Genomic DNA, 21,096 nt, shown 5'->3' on the forward strand with positions numbered 1-21,096 from the left:
TGGCAAAATTGGATGTTTCTGAATAATGTGAGGGAGTAAGAGGGAGGAGATTAAAACTGAAATCTATGTGGTTGAGAAGGGAGAGGATCTGTTCAGCTTCAGGCGTTACTTTTGAAAAGCCATGTGTGAACACAACTCTTGCAAGCAAATGCCATCTGGGGAGGATGATCTGCATACCTGCCTCTAGCAAAGATTTACATTTTCTGGAGTCAGTGTCGTTCTTCGCTTGAAAACAGATGCTTCCTACATGACATTTAAACACACATTATTGGTGTGTGTACCGAATTTTGAATGTGTAATGTCAGAATCTGCGTGTAAGGCTGTTTCTGCCCGGTTTTGAACCGGGAACCTTTTGCGTGTGAGGTGAACGTGATAACCACTACACTACGGAAAACCAGCTCGAACGTGATAACCACTACACTACGGAAAACCAGTTAGAACGTGATAACCACTACACTACGGAAAACCAGTTAGAACGTGATAACCACTACACTACGGAAAACCAGTTAGAACGTGATAACCACTACACTACGGAAAACCAGTTAGAACGTGATAACCACTACACTACGGAAAACCAGTTAGAACGTGATAACCACTACACTACGGAAAACCAGTTAGAACGTGATAACCACTACACTACGGAAAACCAGTTAGAACGTGATAACCACTACACTACGGAAAACCAGTTAGAACGTGATAACCAATACACTACGGAAAACCAGTTTGAATGTGATAACCACTACACTACAGAAAACCAGTTCAAACGTGATAACCAATACACTACGGAAAACCAGTTTGAATGTGATAACCACTACACTACGGAAAACCAGTTAGAACGTGATAACCAATACACTACGGAAAACCAGTTTGAATGTGATAACCACTACACTACAGAAAACCAGTTAGAACGTGATAACCACTACACTACAGAAAACCAGTTAGAATGTGATAACCACTACACTACGGAAAACCAGTTAGAACGTGATAACCACTACACTACGTAAAACAAGTTCGAACGAGATAACCACTACCCAGTGTTTCCCAACCTTGGGCCTCCAGCTGTTTTTGAACTACAATTCCCATCATCCCTGACCACTGGTCTTGCTAGCTAGGGATGATGGGAGTTGTAGTCCAAAAACAGCTGGAGGCCTAAGGTTGGGAAACACTGCACTACACTACAGAAAACCAGTTAGAACGTGATAACCACTACACTACAGAAAACAAGTTTGAACGTGATAACCACTACACTACAGAAAACAAGTTTGAATGTGATAACCACTACACTACAGAAAACCAGTTAGAACGTGATAACCACTACACTACAGAAAACCAGTTTGAGCGTGATTACCACTACACTACAGAAAAGCAGCTCGGAATGTGATAACCACTACACTACAGAAACAGACTTGAAAGAGAAGTTGCTGAATTACAACTTATCACTAAACTGAAAACTATGGAGAGACCTGGTCTTTATAGAGATATTGGATTCCTGTCTCATAACATAGGCTAATCATCTGCATACTACCGCTTGCTTTTTCCTGTAGGACTAATTGCAGTCGTTAACAGTCGTCAATAGGTTTACCATACCCATTGAGTCAATCACCCATCTCCTACTACCCTCCCACTATATATAAGGGTCTGGTGACTCAGTGTATCTGAAGAAGTGTGCATGCACACGAAAGCTTATACCAAGAACAAACTTAGCTGGTCTCTAAGGTGCTACTAGACAATTTTTTAATATATTTTGTCAGGATCTGCCTTTGTTATAAATGTTGAGGATAATCAGCTTACAATAACTCAGTAGCAACAATAATGTTGGTCACCACACATCCCAATGAAGCCTTCAGTAGATAATTGAATCATGAGTGAGGCTACCCATGTTGAAGACTGGAGTAGCCTAGGGGAGCTCCTTGTTCTTAGAAAGATGTGAAGCTTAGACACTGGAGAACAGGACAGAAGCTTTGACAAGGAAATGAGATGCCTCAGAGTGTTCTGGGAGCATCAAATTGCTGGAGGGAAGCATCACATCCTATGAAGTATGTATTAAAAGATCAGCATGGCTGGCTGTTTTAGGTCATGCTGGACCACAGAAAATATGACCATGATAATAACAAAGCGTAGAATTCTGGTTGGGATTTTTGTGCATGTACGGAGGCACACAGCTTTCAGTTGCTATAAAAATATCTAGCATTGGCCATAATATTTGGACAAGTTTCCTTTCTCAGTTCTTGCAAAGTTTTAGGGAAACATCTGTTATTTAAAATGGTTGTTTTACAGCTAGTCAGGTATTTGGATCATTAAGTATTGTTATGGTTTCAAAAAGGAGAGGTGGAGAAATTGGAGTAGGCATTATAATAGGAAGACCTGAAAAGCTGTGTTGCTCAGCAGCAGAAACACAAACTTCTTTTCAATGATAAACTGTTCCGTTTTGATGCCATGGATTTAAATGGTGACAAACTCAACCCAACATTCTTTTTAACATTTAGGAGCCCGTGCTTTGTGGACGGGTTAAGCTACGCTGGTTGCAAATTTATTTGCAAGAATGGCAAGAGGGAAAGGTCATTATGTGGACAGATGTGCACAGATATTTTGCAAGTGTGCTTGCATTTATTGGCAAGCTAGTGGTCAGCTGGCAAAACTGGTAGTGTATGTATAAAGTAAATCAGGGGTCAGGACCCTTTTTCAGCCGTGGGCCGGTCCACCGTCTCTCAGACCATGTGTTGGGCCGGATTATATTTTGAAAAAATATATGAACAAATTCCCATGCCCCACAAATAACCCAGAAATGCATTTTAAATAAAAGGACACATTCTACTCATATAAAAACATGCTGATTCCCGAACCGTCCACGGGCCGGATTGAGATGGCAATTGGGTCGCATCCGGCCCATGGGCCCTAGGTTGCCTACCCCTGATGTAAATCTTATCATTTCCCTGGAGTATATATATTTTAGGTAGTGTTCACATTGCTTGATAAAATGGTTAGGAGGTGAGTGCTTTTATGACAACATAGAATAGTTACATATGCAAGTAGTGCATAGAGGAACAAGATGAAAGTTTACCCAGAGAAATAACACTTCATGTAGGAAACTGTTTCTTTCATTGTTTTGTGTTTGAACTGCAGCTTGATGTAGTTATGAAGAGTCACTCATATTGTTTTGAAAACTTAAGTTAAATATCTGCCTTAATATGTGTACTCATGGTTTAGTTCAGAACAATACAAATGAAGTTGTGTGCATGATGTTTCATTGACACACCCCTAAAGTAATAATGAATAATCTGGCACACTCTTACTTTTCCATAACTTTAAGGCTGGAAGGAAGTGTGTGTGTACACATTGCACATTTCATAAGTCTTACTGAATGTAATGTTCAATATTTAACACTGTCCCATTCATAGATTTCAGGGACATTCTGTGGATAATTTGTCCAAAAAAAGAGCACTATCTGGATTCTATGTGCATGAATGTTGCAGAGGTGACATTCAAGTTGCAGAATATATTTGAATAAAGAAGTTAATTCACAAGATACATGATATATTGTCATACCCAGCCACTGCCAAATTGTGTAGGGAGGAGATAAAGTTTTTGATGTAGTAAATGAGACCAAAGGCACAGCAAAGTCATGGTTAAGACTGGGGATTATTTGCTGGAGGTAAGGGCAGTCAGAGACTTAGGGCTGGATCCAAATATGTGCCCACTGAAGGAGGTGGGTGGAAGGTGACTTTCACACCATCTCCTACCCTAGGCATTACCCCTTGAAAGAACTCTCCTGTCAGAGTTTATGGCCAGAAAAAGGTGCCTCTCTCTGATTTCGCATGATCTCTCCCTTCCCCCACAGCCCACCCCATTCTTTAGGTTTGCCTGAACTTTAGGGGAGAGAAGGGGGTGGAATAATCACCTTCCACTCACCCCTTTTATGGGCAGATTAAGTAACTTGGAGGACCAGTTTTCACTCGCTAACTTTTCCTTGTGACTGAAATGGTTGTTGATGATGTGAAGGAATCTTCTCTCCCCATGCATTCTTCAGGGCTGGCTCTAGAGTATATTTTTATTGTTGGGTTTTCATGAGTGGGATTGTTTTTCCGGTAGTGAATAATTTGAGAGGGAACCATTACCCACTTTGACAGCAGAAAGGAATTTGTTCCTTCCATCATTGTTTCCAGTTATGCGCTTGCAAAGCAGACCCTTCCATGCCTTTGGGCAACGCAGGTACATGGAAGTGGATGGGGAATTGTACCAGCAAAGCAGTCTTACTGCTCTTGCCTTTACCCCTCAAGTTTTCTGTTCACTCGACATTGAATGGAAGGTAACATGATATCTTTTTAGTCATTCAAATCTAATAACTTTTAATCTGAAGGTTAAGTAGTGGTATATAAACTAAGACATGATAATATCAATTTTATGTTCACTGAAGGGCACAATATACCTCTTTCAGTAGATAGAAAAATGTGTGTAAAATGTCTTTTGCTTCTCAGGAGAGATTCTGTCTCAGAGAACTTAGAAATATAAAAGCAGCACAACGACAGAAATTAAAAATCGCATTAAGGTAGATACTGTTTTTGTCTCTTTTTTGTTTTTAAGACCTCTGATTTATTTCAGTAAAAAACACAGTCCATTAGGTAAACTTTTTTTAAAAAAATGCCCTTTTATCTTATTTGTACTACATTGACACTATCAAGGCTTGAGGCTACAGTCAGAGTTTTCATTTTGTATTTTTATCTGTGTAGGTATAAGGTGTGTTCACATGTTTGGAGCCATGTATTTAATATTTTCAAAGGATGCATTTCCGCTTTAAAAAGAAAGAAAAACAACTGTGAAAACTTTTAAAGAGTTAATTTAAACCATTAAAGGAAAATATGATGGTAATAGAGAAGTGAAAGAAAGCTTGTCAGTATTTATTATATTTGAAGTTCCTGATAATAGGTGAAAATGCAGGGGTTTGAAGGTTTTTTTCTATGCTACATTTTCATAGGCATATTCTCCCCTCCCCCACACTTCCCTTTTTTAAAAATATACATTTTCCAATCATCTTTCTCATGAAAATAAGAATGATTTAAAGATACTGCCCAGCATAGGTTACACCCATAAAAGAGCACCCATGAATGTAAGCTAGGTTAACTGAAGATGTACTTTTAAGTTACATCAAATATATTATTACAGAATGGTTTGCTCAGTTTGATCTTAAATAATTACAGGAGATCATTTTCCACGTCATATGGAAATTACAGGTCAGAGTTCGGAAACCTGTGGCCATCTACTTGTTGCTGGACTAAAACTCCCCTTGGCCATACTTGCTTGGGCCAATTTCCGAGTTTCCCCATACCTGCTATAGTATAACCCGGCAGTGGACTTCGTGGGTGGGTGGGGAGCTGTGTTGCTCCCTTGACCTCTCGTTAGTCATGTTGCAGATTACTGGGAGAAGCAAAGCAGCATTAAGGTTAGTGTAGTACAAAGGTTAGGTGAACACCACCACACTTCCCCCTATGGAGAGTTTCATCTAAGCCCTGGTAAATTCTCAGATGCATTGTATGTGGGGCTGCCTTGAAGACTGGATACTTCAGTTAATATACAATTCAGCTGCTAGGCTTCTAACAGGGACCAGCTACATAGAATGTATCCAGGCTGCTGGACTGTTTCCACAGACAATTCAAAACGCTGTTCATTAGCTTGTTGTTGTTGTTTAGTCATTTAGTCGTGTCCGACTCTTCGTGACCCCATGGACCAGAGCACGCCAGGCACGCCTGTCTTCCACTGCCTCCCACAGTTTGGTCAAACTCATGTTCATAGCTTCGAGAACACTGTCCAACCATCTCGACCTCTGTCATCCCCTTCTCCTTGTACCCGCAATCTTTCCCCAACATCAGGGTCTTTTCCAGGGAGTCTTCTCTTCTCATGAGGTGGCCAAAGTATTAGAGCCTCAGATTCAGGGTCTGTCCTTCCCATGAGCACTCAAGGGCTGATTTCCTTCAGAATGGAGAGGTTTGATCTTCTTGCAGTCCATGGGACTCTCAAGAGTCTCCTCCAGCACCATAACTCAAAAGCATCAATTCTTCGGTGATCAGCCTTCTTTATGGTCCAGCTCTCATTAGCTATAAAGCCCTAAATGACTCCGGGTCCTGCCTGCTTGAATGGCCTTTTTTCTGCCTAGGTCTCCCAAAACCCATTGTTCATCATGAGTGGTGCTTCTCTGAGTCTCTGCTCCATCTGACGTTAGGTAGGTTGTGACTGGAGAGAGAGGGCTTTATCAATCATGGAAACTTGCACTTAGTATGCTATCCTAAGAGAAACTTGTGCAGCACTGATGTTGATCTTGTTTCAGGGCCAAGTAAATACTTTTCTTTAGTGTACCCAGGCCATGTTCTAGAATTGCTTTTTAGCATTCACTTTATAGCTGTGTTGGGTTTTAATGTCTACTGCTGCTGTATTTTTAATATTTTATATCACGTTTTGTTGTTTCAAATCATTTGTGTTCCTGAGAATCATACACTGACGAATGGGTACAGTGCTTAAGAGAAGCTAAGTAGTATTTATATTGTATATTCAAAACATTTGGTGTATACTGTACATTAAGATAAGATAGTCAACATTAGTTATTATTGCCCTATACTACAGATGTACTGTGGGTGGCTCTGAGACTGATGGATCCTTACATACAACTTAGGAACCCTAGGGCAGTAGCAGTGGTTGGGGAGGCAGAGCTGTAGAGGAAGAATTAAGCACCACTTGCTTTCTCTGTCACTCCACTCCATTTCTCCCCTCCTGAAGCTGCATTTGCTCAAATAGCTATGTGGGACAGCTTCAAAGCTTAAGCTCCAAGTTGAGCTAAATTAAATTAATTTTGTCTGTGAACATAACATTCCAGTAGTCTATTCAGCCATCCAGTGGACAGCTGGGTCTGCCTGACTATTCGCCACTCAGAACAGCTTCACTTGGTAAGTCAGCGTATATGTACTAGAAACCATAAAATTCTGTTTCTGTAAAAGAAAATAGTATTCCCTCTGTAAATTGTAAATTGTGAAGCCCTCATGAATAGCTCATTTCACACTGCTTTTAAATTTAAACTTGATTCACACTTGCTCATTTTCATGCTTCACGGCCCAGGTAAACCAAATATTTCTTGTCAATTAAAACGTACAAAAATAGAATTATTTTTTTCAGGCTTCACGTTGTAAATGTAATTTGAGCATTACCATCTGTGGCACTACTTTGTGCATTTTGAAGCCATTATGATTCTCTGTTTTAAGAAATACTAAAAATATTCATAACCTGGTTGAATAGCGAAATATATATATTTATGTATTATGGGTGTCTTCAGGTGATTTTTCTTTTCTTTCCTTTTTTCTTTTCTTTCCAAGTCACATCTTTTTCAGTCATGAGGGCTTGCTCACATACATTCTTGTTCATCACTCAGTGGCTGCAGTGTCAGCTGACGTATTTATGTGTAAAACAGAAGATCAGGTGGCACAGGCAAAGCTTTCACATAACCTTCACCTACAGTGCTTCCCATTGGAGGCAATTCAGATGTTCAGCTAGGAGTCTTTGAATAATATGTAAGTCACTGTAAGGGTTTGAAATACAGGGGCACATGGTTAGATCCAGTTCTGTCCCTCTCTTAAATCAAGTGGATGCTCCCTTCAGCAGACCAGGGAAGAAAGGCAGTGTTCATATAGTTTCACAAACCCCTGAAGACCCAACACCACTTCCCCAGCTGTTCCAAATCATCCCCTAACCCTTTACAGGCAATGTGGGTTTTTTTTCGGGCGGGGGGGTGCAGTTGGATACAGCCCTTAGACCACAGTTCTATACGTACCTACTCAGAGGTGGCTTCCACTGCTGTCGATGGAGCTAACTCCCTAGTAAGTATATACAAGGCTGAACTTTAGGTCTGTCTGAAGGAGCCCGTAGTGTGTTGTACTTTGCTACCACCACATCTTTCAACAAGCTGGGTTTTCTAAGTTGCCCAAAATTTGATGGCTATGGAGTTGTTTGTTTATTTTGAGTATTTTTTAAAACCTTTGCCTAAGGGTCATTGACTTACTGGATGGGATAGGTTTGTTCTCATACACTTTTATGATGGTGAAGCGCAATGCTGTTCCAACAGGGGGGATATGTAGCATTTTGTTTGTGTAGTGATGGGTTTCCACCAGCAACCTTTTTTCAGTTTCTCACACATTGGGACCCTTCAGTAACTGCCCATATGACTGTACCCCCTGGATGCCCTGCATGAAGGCAGGGGAGGTGGTTTGCCATTGACTACAGTGTGACGCGGCAGCTAAAAAAGCCAATGCAATTCTGGGCTGCATCAATAGGAGTATAGCATCTAGATCAAGGGAAGTAATAGTGCCACTGTATTCTGCTCTGGTCAGACCACACCTGGAGTACTGTGTCCAGTTCTGGACACCACAATTCAAGAAGGACACTGACAAACTGGAACGTGTCCAGAAGAGGGCAACCAAAATGGTCAAAGGCCTGGAAACGATGCCTTATGAGGAACGGCTAAGGGAGCTGGGCATGTTTAGCCTGGAGAAGAGGAGGTTAAGGGGTGATATGATAGCCATGTTCAAATATATAAAAGGATGTCACATAGAGGAGGGAGAAAGGTTGTTTTCTACTGCTCCAGAGAAGCGGACACGGAGCAATGGATCCAAACTACAAGAAAGAAGATTCCACCTAAACATTAGGAAGAACTTCCTGACAGTAAGAGCTGTTCGACAGTGGAATTTGCTGCCAAGGAGTGTGGTGGAGTCTCCTACTTTGGAGGTCTTTAAGCAGAGGCTTGACAACCATATGTCAGGAGTGCTCTGATGGTGTTTCCTGCTTGGCAGGGGGTTGGACTCGATGGCCCTTGTGGTCTCTTCCAACTCTATGATTCTATGATTCTATGATTCTATGATTCTATGACTAGACCCCTGGGAGATTTCAAAGGCCCCATCATGTATCTTCTGCCTGTTCTGATTGGAATGGCATTTCTTGATTCTCTTTCTGGGGCAGGTTGTTTGCTTGCCCAATTGGTAGTTGTTTGCAGGATACATGTTTTTGTTGTTGCTGTGGTTTTCAGACCAATGCGTGAAGAAATTATGAACGTTTTTTGCTATATACGCCCACACTTAGAAAGGATCTGTTGTCCCTTCTAGATGGTCTGTTGTTATTTTGTGGGATGGCCATGCATGTACTGGGTGAATGAGCTCATAGAATGTATGGGCATTATTACTGCTTTTGTTGCATGGCCAGTGTGGAAGTATCATCAACAAGCAACTTGTGGTTGGTGGGTCGCAGTGGTTTACAAAGGAGGCTGTCGCTACAAGAACCTGTTGGTGTTGCTACTGTTGTTTCTGTAGCCACTGTTGTGCCCTAGACTTTTCTTCTTGTAAAGCATTGGATGACAACTATGATATGCCAGTGTTGTAGAGGCTGCCAGCGTTGTAGAACCATAGGATTGTCCTGCCTATAATATGTGCATAAAAAGGTAAAGGGACCCCTGACCGTTAGGTCCCGTTGCGGACAACTCTGGGGTTGGGTGCTCATCTCACTTTACTGGCCGAGGGAGCCGGCGTACATCTTCCGGGTCATGTGGCCAGCATGACTAAGCCGCTTCTGGCGAACCAGAGCAGCACACGGAAACACCCTTTATCTTCCCGCCAGAGTGATACCTATTTATCTACTTGCACTTTCAAACTGCTAGGTTGGCAGGACCAGGGACCAAGCAACGGGAGCTCACCCTGTTGCGGGGATTCGAACCACTGACCTTCTGATCGGCAAGCCCTAGGCTCTGTGGTTTAACCCACACCGCCACACCGCCACCCGCATCCGCAATATGTGCATAGAGAGGTACATATATTATTATAAAGGTTTAGGGGTTACAGTATCCCTTTGGTTCACTCTAGTTGAACTCCTATATTTCAGACTGTTATTAGAAGAGATTCTGCACATGCACCATTCTTAGTTTTCAGAAGCTATCTATATCGTTGGTGGCCAAACTTGCCCCTCCGCTGTTTTTGGACTACAACTCCCGTCATCTCTAGCTAACAGGGCCAGTGGTCAGGGATGATGGGAATTGTAGTCCCAAAACAGCCGGAGGGCCCAGTTTTACCACCACTGGTCTATATAAATGCAAATCACTGATCCTGAATCTCAGTGACATACAGGGCTAGGATAGGATTTAATCCAGCACTAACTAGGCACTGAGTGGGAGGCAGACAACCCATCACATGGCTACTGTTGCTGATGGGTGGCTAGCAGTGGGGTAGGATGCTGCTTTCATTTCTATACAGTGCTCTGTTACCACTACTAGCCTGCACTGTGATGTATAAGCTGTCCCACATCGTTACTCTGCTAATGAGTTAAGAAAAAAACCAGAAGTTTAACAAACAAAAAAATTGTTCTGCAGTAAAACACCCTTTCACAAAAGCAGATGCCACTGATACTTGCATTATATACTGGCAAGTTTTCCTAATAAGGTCAGTAACAATCAAATACTTCCATTGGGATTTCCAAACATCACTTTCCCAAGGCTGCAATCCTGCACACTTACCTTAGTGTAAGTCCCACTGAAGTCATCCAGAATAGCTGTCATTGATTGACAAGCATGAGGATTGACACACGGATTCACTATTGTATGGTACGTTTGAACTCCTTTCATAATAGGAAAGAAAAATACAGAATGAAATACACACACACACATTTTTATCACAGAATTATTCACCAAGTTCTGCTGATTAGCAGAGACCTTTTGAAGCTACTTTACAGAGAGTTCTTTACTTTTAACTTGTGTGAAGACTGGATTATGAAGGCTTAGCAGTGATTAGCAATGTTTCTTTGCTCACAGAGGAGGATGCTTTTAATTCTTTCAAATGTTTTGTTAACTAGCTGTTTTTCTTCTACCCAGAATGCTAGTCCACAAATGAAAAGACAGTTGTTTGGCATAAACTATTAGAGATGTGTCTGAGTACTCTTGCAGGTATGCTAAAGGATGCATAAAGTACAAGCGAAAATATAAAGTTTTCTCCATCGGCAGGAAAATCTAGTTTTCGTTCTTTAATTTGCAAATTGTTGTCAGCTATGACATTTAGTGGTCTACTGTTTATGTGAACATCTGATTTTGTTCATGCCTGTGGAAACCTCCCCAATATCATAGACAAGGCAATGTAGATCGGCATGGAAGCCTTACATGGAGTGAAAACAAAAATTATACATATCAGTCGTCATTAAAATTCACCATTTTGTCATTTTCTAAGGCTGCAGTCCTTCATCCACTTACCTGGGATTAAACCCCATTGAACACAGTGGGTCATACTTCTGAATAGACACATAGAGGATTGTGCTGTAAGTAGATTGGGCTCAGCTGTCCTGTTTTCTACTGTGTTTCTATCAACAAATGTTAGCTGAAGATTGAAAAAAGATATGTGTGCCACATAATCATGAGTCATTCACAACTCTTCAGAGCTCATCACGTGGTTGAAAAATATAATCATGTGCTGTTTTACAGCAGTGGTGTCTCTTGATTCTTCTACACAGACAACCAGTCCTATCCCAGCCTCAAAAGCGAAGGAGACTGGGAAGGAGAGGGTCCACTCCCCAAGACTTGGTCTTCCAGCTTTTTAATGATGCTGCGTCAATGCAAGCAAGAATATGGCAGACTCTGCCTGCCCTTTACTTAGACAGGGGTGAAAGCAGCAGCAAGTCGATGGGCAAGTGTGCTTTTGTCTGTGAGGAGCAGATTTCACCCACCACCTTGCCCTGCAAACATCTCAGATACATCAGTGACAACTAGATTACCTGGATCCTGCCCACTGAATCAAACCCATCATTCTTGGTGTACAAAACAATAAATATAGCATTAGTAAAGGTAAAGGTACCCCTGCCCATACGGGCCAGTCTTTCCAGACTCTAGGGTTGTACGCTCATCTCACTCTATAGGCCGGGAGCCAGCGCTGTCCGCGGACATTTCCGGGTCACGTGGCCAGCGTAACAAGCTGCATCTGGTGAGCCAGCGCAGCACACGGAACGCCGTTTACCTTCCCGCTGGTAAGCGGTCCCTATTTATCTACTTGCACCCAGGGGTGCTTTCGAACTGCTAGGTTGGCAGGCGCTGGGACCGAACGACGGGAGCGCACCCCGCCACGGGGATTCGAACCGCCGATCATGCGATCGGCAAGTCCTAGGCTCTGTGGTTTAACCCACAGCGCCACCCGTGTCCCTAAAATATAGCATTATGTATATTATAAATGTGGTAAAAAGAAAAAGAAGCTTGGCTGGGCATGCTACTACCTTTTGTACTGCGGAAGTAAACAAGGAAAGTGGGATGGAAATAATGAAGAAAAATGGCAGGTGGATGTTAGAAAAAATAAATAAACAATTTTTTTATTTGTACCCCGGCCGGAGCTGGGCTCAGAGTGACTAACATCATATAAGTGATATGATATGCATAAAAACAATCAATTAAAATGCATCCCAAAATTAATTCAAATAATTTAAAATTAAAATTAAAACTGAACAAATGACAATCCTCAGATTAAAATTGAAAGCGGTTAATACTCGCCAGAACCAACTGTTTCCACTGATATTATAAGGACCTATAAGCGGGCTGGGAAACTTCCTTTGTGCTTGTTCTTATAGAAAGAAAAAATAAGTCAGACTGAACCCTGACCAAATGTCAGGGTTCCATCTTGCAGGCCTTGCGGAAGGATGTCAAATCTCACAGAACCCTGGTCTCTTGTGTGAGAGCGTTCCACCAGGCTGGGGCTATGGCTGAAAAGGCCCTGGCTCTGGTCAAGGCCAGTCTAATCTCCCTGGGGCCTGGGATCTTCAGGGTGTTGTTACTTGTAGACCATAAGGTCCTCCGTGGGGCACACCAGGAGAGGCGGCCACGTAGAAGAACATTCAACAAGAAAATCCAGTCACATGAGAGCTATTCTGGCGAGATGTTTTGAGTGTCAGAGATGGACTGAGGAAACTACGTTCGAAGTGTTACTTAGCCATGATGTTCACAGGGTGACCTTCAGCAGGTCATTATCCCTAACCCTAACCTGTATCACAGAGCTGTTGTGAGAGTAAATTGGAATAAACCCCACATGACCTCCCTTTTTGTCCTTGAAAGACAGGTGTGTAAATCTTGGGACAGTATAGCTGGTTTGAAATTTTGTAAGTCAGGGCAAAGTGTAACAAAGAAATAGAATAACTATTGTTTTCTGGGATTATTATTATTATTTAGTGTAGTAAATGAATAGGAATTCCAAACTCCCGAAGCAGTGTTACTGCAATGAAGTTGAATGACAGACATTAGTGAGTGGCAAGAACAAGTCCAAACAGATGTCAGTTTAACTCTCACATGTGCCATTTAGCTTTCATTTGTGCTGATGTACTTAATTCAGCCTTTACACCCTGATCCTATGTTCATTAAATATGGGCGAGTCAAAATATTTAAGCTGAATGCTTCCATCACCCCATAATGAGTAATCAGAGGTCGCTGTCTCTTGCCACCTCCCTGAGGTGTATGAGACAATAAGGGGGAGTAATCTGTGGCAGCATAGCAGGGCATAACTGATGTTAGCAGTTTCACACATTCAGACTATTAGCCACAGTTTCCACATGACTAATACCATGTTTCAATTCACCTGTAAGTCCTACTGATATAATTGTGGAGTTGAAAGGGACACTGAGGGTCATCTATTCCGATCCCCTGTAATGCAAGAATCTCAACTAGATCATATATGACAGATGACCATCCAACCTCTGCTTAAAAACCACCAAGGAAGGAGAGTCCACAACCCTCTGAGGGAGACCATTCCATTGTTGAACAGCTCTTTCCATCAGAAAGTTCTTCCTCATGTTTAGATGGAATTTTCTTTCTTGCAACTTGATTGCATAGGAGAACTTTTTTTAGTGGACTGGGAAAAAAACATATGAGAATACTAGAGCTGATGCCACAATTTGGTTCCATATTTTGTTATTAGTAACTAGGTGATGGCTTGTTAACTTTGAAAGGTGTAAAAAGAAAGGGCTGGAGAATGGTGCCTGGTGACTTCAGCCATTATGGATCAAGCCAACCCCTCTCCTCTTGTGGATTACGTTCCTTCACACGCTAACGTGTGACAAAATGTTGAGGAGCTGGCCTTAATATATATAGAAAAGCATTGATCTGCCTAGTTTCAGCAATCTGAAACAGTGCCGTGCATTAAATTTGCCATGCATAATTCCATATGCCTTGATATAAATAAGATAAACAAGATTTTAAACATAGTTGATCAATCATATATACATATAATAATTTATCCCCAACAAATAAACTTCGGCGTGACTAATAGAGTTCTGTTGTTTAAAGTCCGAGAGTGCAAATTGAAGAGTCCTTTAATTAACTTGAAATTGGTAGTTTCGGCTCTGATACTTGTGAGCAGTGGTACTGCAAGCCCTGGAATCCCTCAACCTATTCCTCCTTTCCTTGTCTGCTGTCTCTCATGCCCCATATTTTAGTCCCAGTTAATTGTTACATTTCCCAAGCTCAACTCTCCCTTGGCCCATCTTACGCCTCTCAGCCAGCCCTACCCACTTCAGTCTCAGATGGGCCCAAGGGACCTTTGCAAACAAGGCCTAAATATTTATATTTAAAGCTAAATTGAAGGCCTGTTTAAAAGGCAGGATTTGTTTGTTGCAATAAAACTTGTTTGTCTGCTGTGCACATATTTTTCCTAGGGTGTTCCTTTCAGTCTGCAGGAGATGAAGTTGGATTCTAATATAATGTTGGTAGTGCAGTATGAAGGACAGAGGAGGTAACAGAGAAGGCAACTTGCTAATGCAAAAGCAGTGTACTGAAAGTCACTTTTATTTCTTATTTATAATCTACATGCACACTCTGGATAATAGATGACAACGCTCATTCAGTACTTTAACTTCAAAGCAGAGAGAAGGCATGGATGACAGAGCTGGGAGCTGGAACACAAAGGTACTAACAACAAGAGAGAAAATGCCTGTTTACTGGATTGCATTTGTTAGCACGCTGTCTTCAGATATTGTTCCCCCAGGAATAGCGAGAATATGTGCTGCAAGAACAATGATTTAACATCTGAAAATGGTACTTAAAGAGTTTTCTGTCTGGTAGTAATGTGATGAAGGCTTCTGAATGGAACCTGGGGACTTCATTTCTTCTGTTTATCTATATGTCTCTCTGGTTTTAGTCAGCGGTAATTGCATATTTAACCCCTTAAATGGATATAACCCTCTCAGCACCGACCGTTCCCTCCCCCCCCCCTTTTGGTATCGCATCAGCTTACGCTACGGAACAGCTGTGCTGTTTGAATTCCCTGCCAAAACAGAAAACCTTTTGAGAAGTCAAAAGAATTTGGAAAAAGTTCTTTCCAGGTCTCTTATCTATTCATTTGGACTGGTGGGGTGGGGCACATTTGACTGTGGCCAATAGGAGTTATGAAAATTGTTTCAGTGATATTCAGTATAGCTGGTGGTCTTACAGAAAGGACAGAGTTCCAATAAAGAAATAAGTTGTAAATGGGTGCTCTAAAATCAACAGTATAAATTTGCTGCTTATCTCAGCAGTATGGCTCTTTGGAGCTTTCTCAATTATGACTTGTTCTGGGGGGCTTGCTTAATAGCTTATGTGAAACAAATATTAGCATAATTTGTTTAATTATATCAAAACCCTTAATTCCTCCACGATGGGGAGGGAAAAAATGTGTTCTTATGCAAAGAGTATATTTGCAATGAAAATTCCATTCAGTTGGAATTAAAGGTGCTCTGAGAAAGCCATGAGATGGTAGCCAAGCTACTATAACAGTTTATTATTATGGTATTTAAACTGACACCAGTGGGTATTTTTTTAATTAGTGCCTCTTTTAAATGTGCACTTGTCTATATCAGTCATTTTGGCAAATGTGACTCGTTCAAACAGTAGTAGTTGCTGTAGAAGAGGCCAGCACAGCCTGCAGGAATCAAAAGTTTCTGCAAGCTGTTGTCGACATGACCACATCTCATTAACTTAAAAAATGGAGATTATTTGCCTGAAAGCTTGATTTGACTAACAGTAATCAAATATTAGGCTCAACAGAGAAAGGGGAGGTGGGGGGATGGGGAGAAGAGAAGCGAAGAGAAGCTTCGCTGTTGTGATCTGTATCATTAAGCGTTTGTGGTTTGTTTTAAATAGCTGTATAAGATTTCTGTTTTGACAAACAGAACAGTGGAGGGGGTAGAAAAGAGTAACAAATAGACATATGGCTTTGAAAATAATCTCAGGTTGGTTTTATTTTACATTCTGACATGTTAACTATGAAGTTTGCCAGAAAGGAATATGATTTCGCTGTGGTTTCTTTCATTAAGTAGACAGAATTAATTAGCCTACGTAGTTTCCCTATGAATGATTAAAGTTTAAGTGCTGGAAATCAGTTGTCTTACACTTATCTTTCTCCTTTTTTCATCTGCTAAATAGGCATGAACCTCAAATTTATACCCTAGGTTCATTTTATTGTTTTAACTAAATATGATGAAGTAGGTTGTAAAATTGTGCATAAAATCAGCCAAAATAGAAAGCTGCCTTTCTTATCTCACACATTTGTTAAATAGCTTGTTAGTTCAATTAAGTATCTAGGAGCTAAATCTCTTTTGGGCAATAATTAAGGTATTTCAACTGCATTTAATTCCATAAGACTAGTATATTACGGCTTTGGGGATTTCACATTAAACAGGAAGCGATGGTATATCTTAGTGTAAACTGTGGTGTGCATCATTTAAGGGGGGCAGTTAAACAAAAGAAGATAAAGTCTTGTGTGTGTGTGTGTGTTGTGTTTTATGTCTCTGAACTGAGAACATGTGCTGCATTTTAGTAAAGGAACATGAGCCTTGAATGTAAGTAACTGGTTTTTGCATTAGGTACTCCCTGGAGGTAGCAGAAAAATATCATGTCCCTGCATGAAATGCGAATGTGAAATCTACCAGAAAGAAATATTTATGACCATTTTATGCTTGATTAGACTTGGATGACATCTGTTAGAAGACAGGGACTGGACAAAGAGAGAGACGCTGGAGGGCAAATGTTAACAGAGTTGTTTAGATGATGCTGGGGCAGAAGCGTCCATTTACTGCCAGGCAAAACATAGGAATTGTGTTAGCAAAGAGCGCAGCTGACAAGAATTCACTCTGATGGAGATACTCTATGCTGCTCAGCTAAAATAGCAAAATGCAGCTGTTGATACTCGCCATGCTGCCACAATTTATTGCCAGGTATCTCAGCTAAGCACAGATACCATAACTTTACAGAGGCAGATATGTTAACGGAGTTACACCAACGGAAAAAGATAACACAGACCCATTTTCTCAAGTGGCAGTTTTTAACCGGGCACACTACAGATGGCCAAAGGAGCAATTTGAAGTGTTTCGCCTTTTTTGAAATTCTATTTGAAACACACAGCACTGAAATTTCCAATCTAATTGTTCCCATTCTGTTACTTTTTGCAAAAAACAAAACAAAAACCAACTCACACTTTTGCTCCCTAACCTGCGACCTTACTGTTTTTTTTGTGAATGGGACCAGTCCCTTGGGCTGGATTTCACTTTCCGTTTGAAATCGAGGGGCCAGGTTCTGACCTCATGTATACTGATGTAAAACCTGGGTTTTGTCACCAAAGCGGCTACTGGCATTATGCCAGAGATAGCAGATTGAAACTGGACCCAGTTGTTGAATCTTTTTAACTGGTCTGGGTGCAGGATGCTGAAATTACTGAATACATATGCAGCTGTTAGCTGTTGTGTGTTTAAGAACAAAACGTGTAAACCCTGCTTGCTTAAAAGTTCTGTCTTGTGGAGGAGAGGTATGGACTCTCTCTCTCTCTTTCTCTTTCTCTCTCTCTCTCTGTCTCTCTCATTCTGGTTTCCTTCCCAGCTTCTTTTCCTGTAAAAAAACAACTGCTCTGTCTGGAATGCTTATGGGAAATGTGATTTTGTTTTTGTTTGCAGCAGCTCCGTTGTTTTGATTTTGTCTGTGCTGTATGGAAAACAGTACGTCACTTGGAGTGGGTGTTTTGTCTATTGGCCATTTGGCTATTGCACATACATTTCTCATACTTATCACATGATGACAAGGGAACTCAAATGGCATCGTTTTTTCAGTTGGATTTGGCTTTTGAGTTTAATAATAGTGAAAGGAAAACAAACATTAATAGATGTAGCTGTTTTTATATGGCTCCCTTGCTGATAGACTACTCTGGGGCTTCCCCCTCCCCAGCCACAGCTAAGGGGCTATTTAGACAAAGGTCAGATGAAAACATATATCACTCTCCCTAATAAACTGATATGGATGATGTCACACGTTTTGCATATAGTAGTGAAAAATGGTAACTTAAGTAGGAAAACCCATAAAAAGGCAATAAACAATTTTAATATCATTAGTATGATTAGTTTATGGGACTTTTACCTGGGCTTTTAGGCTGTAGGTAGCATAAGCTGCCTTAATAAATGTCCTTTAATTAAAAATGATTTAAAATAAATTTCTGAGTTGAAAACATAATACAGTATCCCCCAAGCTTTACTTAAAACTGATGACTGCAAAGATTTAAATGTAGGCTGTATTAATTCAGGCTAAGGTTTTTATCTTATTTTTTAAACCATGGTGGGGGTGGGGGTGTGCCTGTTTGAATCTATAGAATTCCACTAAGACTAGATAATTTTATATGTAGTACAGAACAGGAAAGTATTATTAATTTTTCAATTTCTTTCTGTAGATATCTAATAATTGTACCCCTGGACTGCCAACGGCTCCCATTAAAGATTTAAAAAGCAAAAGAAAGGTGGATTCAAAAAGATGGTATTTTGGATTAAATAATGTAAAATAACTGCAGGGCAGTAGAAAGCTATTGGCAAAATAAAATCCTGGTGTACATTTTTTGCTTGAAATGCACTTAAATACTGACACAGTTGCATGCATCATGTCGCAACCAGGTGGAAGCTTGTTGTGGGGGCGGGGAGTGGGTCCTGTGTGACTGTCTGCTCAGAGTTATAAGGTAAAATGTATTTTTGCCCTCCAGACAATTTTTAGAATAAGGGTGTGGCATGCCATAAATGTGCAACAGTTTGCAAATGTGGTACATGCACTCATCACAGAACTATATTATTAATTGGTGGAAGATAAATACCAGGATTTCCCTTTTTATATATGCTATTTCCTGAGAAGGTCTTATTTTTTAGGTTTGTGAAAAAGAAGACACATACAGATACAGCAGACTTTTATTTTTTAAAATAAACCCTTTTTTAAAAAAAATGAAGAAAAAGGATGTTTTCAGCACGCTCACACAACAAATGCATCCAAGGCAGTTAGAACGGCCCAGCTGTACCCCTCCTTTCTTTCTCTGCACTGTCTTTATCACTTTGCTCAGTTCCACATAATAACATCTTCATCTGAGATTGCTGTGGCACAGGGGAACTGCATTTGTTGATCAAATTTGGCTGGATAACACTGTGATCTCGTATCCTGAAGTGCGGAGATGTGCCTGGAATATGCAAGCACAAAGCTGGCCTCTTGATTGATTGATTCTGCCTGTCACAGAACAAGATAACTGGATCAGTAAATACCCTGTGCACTTCAACTTCATCTACACAATCAAAAGTGAGGGCAACGTGGGGCTGAAAAACACACTAAAGCATGATGGGGAAATATATGCATTTGTCAATGATAGCCAGAAACTTACCAATGATGGAGGGAACAGAAATTCATTGTGTGTGTTCATACATGAGCAACAGTGGACATTATACTAATTCTTGAATAGCTGCCAGAAGTCTGATCAGTTCCTTCTTTCCTCCCTCCTCCTTCCCAACCCCCAGCCGCTACTAGTGTTACTCTGTTGGGATCAAGGTTTGAGCTGAATGGATTTCTCTCAGTGTAAAACTGGAATTAGTGCCACAGTGATGAAATAGGCTCTGGGGCTATTTTGTGCCTTCTGTAGCTTAGGTTCATGCTTTTGATCAGCAAAAGTTACAGTGCTGGAGACTTTTTAATATGTGAGATGTTTTGGATGACTAGCAATATTAAAATTGTGTTTTTAACCTTTTATGGATGTGATACTTAAGGTTGCATTTTCAGCCTCATGTGTTCATAAAACATTTTCACAAAACCTACCTGCTGTGCAGTCTGCCACACAAATGCTTTGTTCTGTCCCAGATGAATTGGGCCTGGGGTTGGGGTGGGTAGGATGAGTGGTGCTTAGGTCTTCAGTGGTTCATTGGAATGAATGGATTATAGCTCCATATCTAGAAAGCCTAGTGCAGTATCTGAGGAAGGTCAAGTTTTACTAAAAGACAAAACCTAAAAGACATGACTTCCACAGAGACCTGCTACCAGAAGGCTCAAACCAGGGTATCATGCAACAGGATCAATGCCCCTCTTTGTGATTCAGAGCACAGAGTGCTTAGGACCTGGTCCCTGCCGCTCTGCAGAGGTGTTCTGGAAGTTGTTCTGCAACTTGCCAGCCCAGCTGGATCAGATAATTAGGAACCTTGCTGGATTCGGATCATTCCAGCCTCAGGCTTAGTTCCTCACTCTAAGCAGCTTGCCAGCCAGAATAGTTGCTCTACAGGCTCATTATGCTTTGTCCCGCCCCATTATCGCTTCCCCATTTCCCCCATAGTTGTAATTTTCATAGAATCATAGAATTGAAAGGGACCCCAAGGGTCATCCAGTCCAACCTCCTGCAATGCAGGAATCTCAGTTAAAGCATCAATGACAAATGGCTAACCAACCTCTGCTTCAAAACCTCCAATGAAGAAGAGTCCACAACCTCTCAAGGGAGACCATTGCACTGTCGAACAGCTCTTACTGTCAAAAAGTTCTTCTTGATGTTTAGTTGGGATCTCCTTTCTTGCGACTTGAGGCCATTCGTTCAAGTCCTATCCTCCAGAGCAGGAGAAAACAAGCTTGCTCCATCTTACATGTGACAGCCTTTAAGATATTTGTAGATGGCTATCATATCTCCTCTGCCTCCTTTTCCGGGCTAAACATACCTAGTTCCTTTGACCGTTCCTCATAGCGTTTGGTTTCCAGACCCTTGATCTGGGTTGCCCTCCTCTGCACGCATTCCAGCTTGTCAATATTCCTTTTAAATTGTG

General features: G+C 41.1%; 1 protein-coding gene across 14 annotated transcripts in view; it reads left to right on the forward strand.

The window, feature by feature from the left end:
* The window catches only part of FOXP1 (forkhead box P1), a 543,747-nt gene that overhangs the window by 310,859 nt on the left and 211,792 nt on the right, over window positions 1–21,096 (forward strand). The window contains exon 2 of one of the 14 annotated variants that reach the window (XM_082209676.1): window positions 14,860–14,938. The exons of the other annotated variants lie outside the window; for them this stretch is intronic. Coding sequence (XP_082065802.1) covers window positions 14,906–14,938 — 33 coding nt within the window. The 5' untranslated portion in view covers window positions 14,860–14,905. The remainder of the gene's footprint in view (window positions 1–14,859; window positions 14,939–21,096) is intronic. 14 annotated transcript variants of the gene reach the window in all.

This window comes from Podarcis vaucheri, assembly GCF_965113315.1.
Source record: "Podarcis vaucheri genome assembly, chromosome: 2".
NCBI classification, from domain to species: Eukaryota; Metazoa; Chordata; class Lepidosauria; order Squamata; family Lacertidae; genus Podarcis; species Podarcis vaucheri.